Below are 8,293 nucleotides of genomic sequence, written 5' to 3' on the forward strand. Positions count from 1 at the left end.
ACGTTTAAAGCACCGATCTACCATATACTGTTCAAGGGTCTTCACCCACTTTGCGTCCCTACTTCCCTCCTCGGCCAGCATAAATTATGGTTAATCATCAAAAAACTACTCTTTTCCTCCCACCCCTCATCATGGTTACCTGGAAAAATCCCAATCCTGGATAAACCCAACTGTCTGCTGACTATGCCTACGCCTGGACAGCTGAACTTGACTAGATAAACACGATGCCCGGTGTCTCCCCTTAAATTCATCACCACAATCCTCAGGTGGACCCTTCATGTTGCCCTGGGAGCATACTACATTCCTGTTAGAGACTCAATGCTTGTGTCCCTCAAAACACTCGAAGCCTTAACCCCTAATGTGATCATACAGGGAGTGGGGTCTTTGGTAGGTAATTAGGTTTAGATGAGGGTGGGGACCCCATGATGGGATTAGGCCATGTGAGGACACAGTGAGAAGGTTGCCATCTGCAAGCCAAGAAGAGAACCCTTAGCAAGAACCTGATCATGCTGGCACCCTGATCTTGGACTTCCCAGCCTCCAGAACTGTGAGAAATAAATGTCTGTTGTTTAAGCCACTCCAGCTAGGGTATGTCATTATAACGGCCTAAACTAGGACAACTCCCCTAATACACAGACTCTCCCACTCTTCTGGACAACTATCTCATACCCTCCCCTCTCCTCAAATTCCCAACACCTCTTTCCTCTCAGCAGAGGATCTTCCTATTTCAAGAAGAAAAGAGAAGCAAGCAGAAAAAACTATCATCAGCCCTCAGCACCATATCTACCCATCCACAACCTCTGCCTCCTGCCTATTACTATAGATGGACGATCCAGGCTCTAAGATCAACTGCTCCACTTTGTATACTAGACCTATCTCTTCCTGACTACTCCAGGACATTTCTTCTGCAATTCTTTCCTGTATCAATATTTCCCTCTCTATTGGATCATTTCCACCACCATACAAAGCATGGTGTAATTTTTCTCATCTTAAATCTCTCCTAGCCCCCAAAGTCCCCCTAGACACCCCCTCATTTCTTTGCTCCCTTTTATAGCAGAAGACTTCTATAATTATATTTACCATCTACTATTTTTCTTCTCCCACTCTCTTTTGAACCCATTTCAATCACGCTTCTGACCTGACCACTCCATTGATATAATTTTTGTCAGGGTCCATAGTGACACCCACATTGCTAAAGCCAACCTCAGAACTAACCTTCCTTGACCAACACCATCGTTTCACCCTGTCTGTCACTCCCTCCACCTGAAAACACTTTCTTCACTTGGCTTCTAAGATGCCACTTCTCCAAGTTGTCCTTCCATTTCATTAGCTCCTCTTTTTCAGTCTTTTGTGGGCTCATTTTCATCTCCCTGACCACTTAACTTTGGAATGCCCAGGTTCAGTTCATGGCCCTCTTCTCTCCCTCATCAGCACTGATGGCTCCCTGATTTATATCTCAAGCCTGGACTTCTGGACTATTATACTCAGCTTCTCCATTTGGATGTTTAGTAGACAGTTCAAACTTTACTGCCTCAAACTCAATTCTTCATTTCCTCTCAACTGCTTCACTCCCAGTATTCCCTGTGTTAGTTACTGGCAACTCCAAATCTTCTAGGCGCTCTTGCAAAAAACCTTGGAATCATCCATGATCTCACACCCTCACCTCCCTACAGCCAATAGCAAGCTGTGTAGCTCTACCTTAAATAAGCTACTTATTTCAACTTTGCTCACAGTACTGATGTACTTTCCATAATACATCACCAGCAGGTGGTCTCTGGACCAATGTTTAAACACTTTCAAAGAGAGATCACTCCTTTTTCCATACTTTTTGTGTTTAAAAAAACAAATATAAACTTCTTTCTTTTTCAGAAATAGATTTCCTGTAGTTTCACCCAATGTCCTAGACCTGCCATCTGGAGCAAAACAAAAGTCTACTTACTCCTCTCTTCCCAGGGATAGCCCTTCAAATAGCTGAAGATCATTTCATACTCCTCTAAGTCTCCTCTATTCTCCGCCTCCTTCTATATGGAAGTATTTTCAGGCTTTTCAGCATCCGAGTTGCCCTCCTGTTTCGTGCTTCAGTTTTCAAAGTGCCACTTTAAAATATGGTCTCCAGAATCAAGTAACCCATTGCAGAGAATAGAGGTATCTCTCAGTCTTGACACTATACCAAAATAAGAAGCACTCTAGTATTACAATCGTTGTTTAGGAGTCCTGTCATTCTAATTCATGTTGACATGGCTAAACTCTTGGACCCCTTTTGGTCTCTCCCATCCTGTACTTGAGCAATTCTTTTGGAAACTATGTGCAGACCTTGACATTACTATTAGATGTTAGCAAATTGCTTTATGGGTTAAGCTTTATGAGTTCATCATAGAATCTGCCTTTGTTACTCTCATGGAGCCCAGGATCATACTCTGAATACTTAATAATTCAGCTTCAACCCAAATCAGATCAGAATGATTCCTATAAAATCAGCCTGGGTGTTCTCAATCTCTTTTTCTTTAACCTGTCCCTTTATTGAGCAACTCTTTTGGATAAATGAGATTATCTACCTACATGAAAACAGGCATTCTTTGAAAATGGTCTGGATTTACCATCACAATCCAGAAAGGCACTTAAAAGACAACTGGTCCTACCTAACTACTGCCAGGAAAAAAAAAAAAAAAGACTATCAACTATTCTAAAAATCAAAGTAATTATATTTTAGTAATTTTTCTGATTCATAACTCACAATTACATTCTACAACTTTCTTCATTTTATTTACCTAAATGTGTATTTAGAAATGAGTTTAACTTGGAGAACACACCCTAAAGTTACACCACTTCAAGATAGATGTGCCATGGAGATTTGGTTTGAAGGTTTGTTGTCATTGTTTGGTTTGATTTTTAATAGCTGAGGGCTTAATTAGCTATATCTTCTTTAAATTTTGTTCAGTTAAAATTACTTTCTCCCTTTTAAGAAATAAACTATGAGATTTTTATTTGTCCCTGTATCAAAAAATATTCAAATTTTCTGAGGAGAATGTGAGTTCTACCTCTGTATACTCTCTTTGGCACTCCTCCAAGAAGCAGTGGCCTTCTAGTCAAGTTCCAGTCATATTCAAACTCCACACTTTTCACAAGGCATCCAGCCTACCCTCTGAACCTTTGTCCATGCTGCTCTGATGTATATGCCAAGTTTCCTTTCTATGGCTAATTCTTACCCATCCTTCCAACTTCATCTGATCACCTTGCAATGCTATAACAAAATGATCTATGTTCCAGTAGGGCAGAAAGCTTTGTTTTGTCCTGTGATATACGCCAAGTGCTTAAAACTGTACCTGGCACATGGTAAACCCTCAATAAATTTGCGAATTATTTATTAACAAACCCTTAACCACACTTAAGGTTTACAGCTGATCCTCTGATAAGCAGAAATTGAAAATGGATTAAGAGAACCCCTTGTATAACCTCTTATATTTAGTTTTATATAAGTGTGCATGGTAACTTATCAAGCTCTCATTTTAAATAAATAAATCAAAATGAACTCTTCCTCACCTAAGGGTTGGGAATATATCTTACCCATTGGCCAGAATATTTTCTAAAAAGAAAAGTAGCTGGCTCACAAGTTTGGTGATCTGACCCACACTGGAACCCTCAGGGGTTCCAGTGCTATTCATCCTCAAGTCTCAAATTGGATGCTACTTCCTCTGCTAAATCTTCCCTGGCCCCTAAATCCAGGGTATGGCTCTATGGAAGCCTTGGCTTTCCCCATCTAAGCACATATATCCTCTGTTAGAACTGTTTGTTTTAATTGACTCTTTCCTTCATTAGGTTATAAGGTTGCATGGGGACAAGGCTCGTGACTGGACATCCATTTGATATCTGGCCACCACTGTGTTTCCCCAAGGCCTCAATTTCCACTGGCACCCCATAGACACTGAAACATTTGCTGAATGATGGATCTCTGCAATAAATGGAAAACAAGAATAAGTGTATTCTAATTATGGGTTGAGGAATAATCTCCAACACACTGCTGCTCACTACCTTTCAAAAGTTCAGCTTTGGAGGATCGTCAAGATCCATGGGATATCCACTCTTCTAATACCCTCCTCTAAATTAAGCCAGACTATCAGCATCTTGAATCTAGACCCAGCAATACCGATAACACCACCCACTAGAATTACTTCTACTGAAATGAACTTCAGGGAAGTTGTAAGAAACACTCCTATGAAAGTCATCACTTTTATTACCAAGATATTACTCAGCATATAATCTCTTCTCCAAGAGAATACATGACAGCTTATCCTTTGCCAGTTTTGTTTTGGTTCAAATCACCAGTCTGTTTTAACTTTATGGACAGAGTGATTGTGTTTCTCTCAAGTTGGCTGCTCAGTAACCTTAAATATCAAATTTGTGGGCTGCCTGTATCGAGTGTGTGATGTTAATTTTGTGTACTCTTATTCCAGCCCCCATCTTATTTATTTCATTGCTCTTATTTCCCATTCTCATATTTCTTCCTTACTTTTAAATGATTTTATTTTGTCAGTACATTTATAAGCCACCATGAATCATTAAATGGCTTATAAACACACACTTTCTTTTACTTTGGAAGCTCTTTGTGAATTCTAACACCATTCTCTAATTGCCAGGCTCTCCAACAAAATTGATAAGTGCCTCTGGTTTATATTAACTGGGACCTTCACTTCACCTCTCTGTGCTTCCTTAAAATGAAAATAAATAAAAAATAGTGCTCACCTCATAGGGTTCGTTACAAATTAATATATGTGCAGCACATAGAACTATGCCCTGCACGTACTAACTGTTCTGTGGGTATTAACTATTATCATCTTTACTACTCTTCAACTCACTGATTAAAATGACAACTGGAACAAGGAATGCCACTAATCTTTTTGACATTGATCCAACAACACTATGTTTATGCTGGTTCTAGACTTTGTCACATGTCTTGTTCAAGTAAAGGTAACAGACATATGACATTCTTCCACTGGGTAAAGTACATAAAGCTCCTGTTTACATAAACAAAATAGTTAAGCATCATAAATGATGTTAATATTAATCTAAAGGCAAGAATATCTTGGAACTAGAGAGGTGGCTTCATGGAAATTGGATGGTAAAGGACAAAGCAAGTTAATGGACTCAAAAAATAACTAAACTTAATCATCTAGTTAAATTAATCACGAACTTTCGAGGAGAATGGTTTGAAATTTTAAAAATAGTTTTACAGTTTAAAACTGTTTTTAAATCCATTAAAAATAAGACCTCCATAATAAGTAAACAAAAGTTAACAATTATTTTATAACACTTGGGGATCTACAGCAAAATGAAAAAACTGTAGGACATGAAAAAACTAGGTTCAGTCTGGCTTTTCCACTTCCTGGACCTTGACTTTGGCTTACCTCTGAAGTTCTATCAACTACTAGTTATTACAGTTTTCATTCATTTTCAGTCTTCACACTCAGGATGGGGGTAAATAACAACTAACTTGCTGTGCTATTGTGAGAATTAATGAAATATACAAAAAAGATCTTAGCAAACTGTAAACTGTGATATAAGTTACTGCCATTCAAAAGGCTGGAATTCTCTTTAATAATCCATTTGTATTCAAATATTATACTCTATCTCCACTTTTACTTTCTCTAGCCTTAATATCATTTGTTTACAAAACCTCACCTTCATAGAATAAATGCATTTTCAAGGTTTTAGGCTCTTTTAAAATCTAGTTACACAGGTAACCTTGGGTAGAAAAAGGCAAGCTAGCCGCACAAATCTTAGTTACTTCACAGACCGGTTTCTAGGTAATATATACCCATATTACCAATGTAGCTGGGTGAATGTGGATCCATTTGTGATTTGATTGCAAATGCATATTTGTTTGTTCTGTTAAATGTTGTACTGTCAATGCATCCGAAAGCTAACATAATGGTAGCTTGCCGACCTGTATATTAGACAGGTTTGTTAAAGCTTTATTCATCAAAGTCTGCTTCCCTTGGGCTGCTCTGATTTATTTACTCTAGAATATTTGTCCATAAATTCAACTACAACTAGAATAACCTACTCTATCCAGAATTCTTTAAATTGTAGAAGCCCTATTAGTGTACTAATAACAGGACATGTAAAATCTAACCACTCCAGAAAAACTTAAGCAGCATTAATGAAAACTACATTTTCTGTGCCTTTTCTTTAAGCTCACATGTGGAATGAAACTCCAGACACAATGCACACATCTCATCATTTAAACCATCCTTAAGACCAGCAAGTAGGTGTTATCATGGCCATTTTACAAACTAGCCTGTCTCAGCTCTACCTAGGACTCTTACAAGCCTATTCTATTTTACTATCAAATTAGCCTTATTCGACTCGTTCATGCCAAAAAATTAGATTTATCAATAAATATCAATGCCTGCAGTCGCATACCTTTCAACATCATTTCAATTATCCTCTCTTTCACCTGAGGCTGTCAGTCTACTTAATAGTGAAATTTTTTTTTCTTTTTCTTTTTAAAGTATAAAAATAGAAATGACTCAAGAAAGGGAACTTTGCAAGAGAGAGAGCTGATACAGAAATTCAACTGCTTCTGCGCCCTCTGGCTAATGTTACAGTAACAATATTTAATTTAAAAAGTTTTTGAAACGTGTCCCAGTGGCGACCGGATATTCTTGCTCTCTATCTCTCGGCTGTCATCCACCTTGCAAATTCACCAACTTTCCTGGTAGTTCAGGGTTCTTAACCCAAAACTCAAGTCCAAACTTAAGCAAACAACTTACGTCACTTTACAGTGTTAAGTTTTCCTGTTTGATTCCAAAAGTTTAGGCTCACTCTTAGGGGAGGCCTCAAGGATCAGTGTTTAATGACAACCCCGGGCCTCAGGTGAAGCAGCCTATAGCCCCTGGAAAAGCTGCGAGTAAACGGGGGAGCAGGAGAGAAAGGCGAGGTGTCCAAGGTGTGACCAGCGGCTGACCCCTCGGCCTGTGCGCCGGACCTGATGCCCGGCGAAGAGCCTTTCCTACTAGGCAAGGGCCTGCGGGAGACAGCGAAAGAAGCCGGGGGTAGGGACCCAAGGAGGGGCTTGAATGGGGGGCTGAGCGGCGGCGGCGACAGGCGCACTGGGAGGGCGCCGGGGAAGGGAAGAGCTGGATCGCACCTGAACCCACGGGGCGGTTCCGGTCCAGGTTGATGGGCGAGCTCCGCAGGCGCCCCAAACTCAGGGAAGAGGAGGAAGACGCATCCCTGGGCAGCAGCAGCAGTTCCCGGTCACTGGCCTGGTTAGGGGAGGCCGCGCCCTCCTCCCCGGCAGCCTTCTCCAGCCTCACGGCGCTCCCCGGAGCGCCCTTCCGCGGCTGGGCCCAGGCGAGCCGCGGCAGCAGCGGCTCCAGCTCCTCGTCCTCCTCGTCCTCCTCCTCCAGGCTCCCGCCGCCCGCGGACGCCTGCCGCCCGGGCTCGGAGGGCTCCGCCATGGCCTCCCTCTGTGCCTTCCGCGCTAAGACCGACTCAGAGAGTCGAGGCGTCCGGGTCTGGCCTCGGCATCGCTGGGAACCGGCGCCGCTGGGTCTGACCGAAAGCACCTCTCTAGTGTGTGGCCCCACTCGGCGCCCGCCTGGCGATTGCCCCTCCCAGCCGCCAACCGAGCCCCACCTCCCGCCCATCCCGCGCCTGCGCGGAAGGGCAGGGGGCGGCTGAGATGGCGGGGCGGAGCGGGGCGCGGCGTGCGGGGCGGGGCCGCCACCTGCCTCCTAGGGGCTGGAAAGACGCAGGGAGGGGCTGACGTTACTCGTAGTGGAGCGCAGGGGTCGAAGTTAACTTACCTCTGCAGAGGTGCCCCTCTCCAACCCCAGTCGGCCTCTCCCACCCCTGCAGAATTCTCATAGAGTTTACCGCAATCTATACCTGTATATTTTTTTGAATGACCATGTAACATGTTTCCCCCACTAGAAATCCACGAGAGCCAGGACCTTGTTATTTTTTCAAACATCCCTGATTTTGGTATTTTGCATTTTTGGTATTTTTTTTTTTCTACTGACTAAGATGGTCAGAAGTTTATAAAAATTTTAAATTTTTTCAAAAAGCCATCTATGGTTCTATTTATTTATTCTCCAGTTTATTGACTTTTGTTCTTTATTATTTCCTTCTTCCTACTTAACTGGGATTTGATTTCCTCTTCTTCTAGCTGATTAGAGTAGAAGATTACATTACTGATTCTGGACTTTTCTATTTTTTTCATATAAGCATTTAAAGCTATGCATTTCCCTCTAAGCACTGCATTATCTCCATTTCACAAGTTTTGATATGT

At 41.8% G+C, this 8,293-nt stretch overlaps 1 protein-coding gene across 3 annotated transcripts in view; it reads right to left on the minus strand.

Moving 5' to 3' along the window:
- PI4K2B (phosphatidylinositol 4-kinase type 2 beta) overlaps positions 1 to 7,651 on the minus strand; it is a 30,892-nt gene extending 23,241 nt beyond the window's left edge. For 2 of the 3 annotated variants that reach the window (XR_010841202.1, XM_059065953.2), the window contains exon 1: positions 7,148 to 7,650. Coding sequence is in view for 2 of the 3 variants with exons in the window: in XM_059065953.2 (XP_058921936.2) it covers positions 7,148 to 7,649 (502 nt within the window). In the remaining variant the exon portion in view is untranslated. Of the gene's footprint in view, positions 1 to 7,147 lie in introns of all 3 variants that reach the window. The other variant, XM_059065954.2, reaches the window with a different exon arrangement.
- Between the last annotated feature and the right edge of the window lie 642 nt (positions 7,652 to 8,293).

Source organism: Kogia breviceps, chromosome 6 (assembly GCF_026419965.1).
Source record: "Kogia breviceps isolate mKogBre1 chromosome 6, mKogBre1 haplotype 1, whole genome shotgun sequence".
In the NCBI taxonomy this organism is placed as follows: domain Eukaryota; kingdom Metazoa; phylum Chordata; class Mammalia; order Artiodactyla; family Physeteridae; genus Kogia; species Kogia breviceps.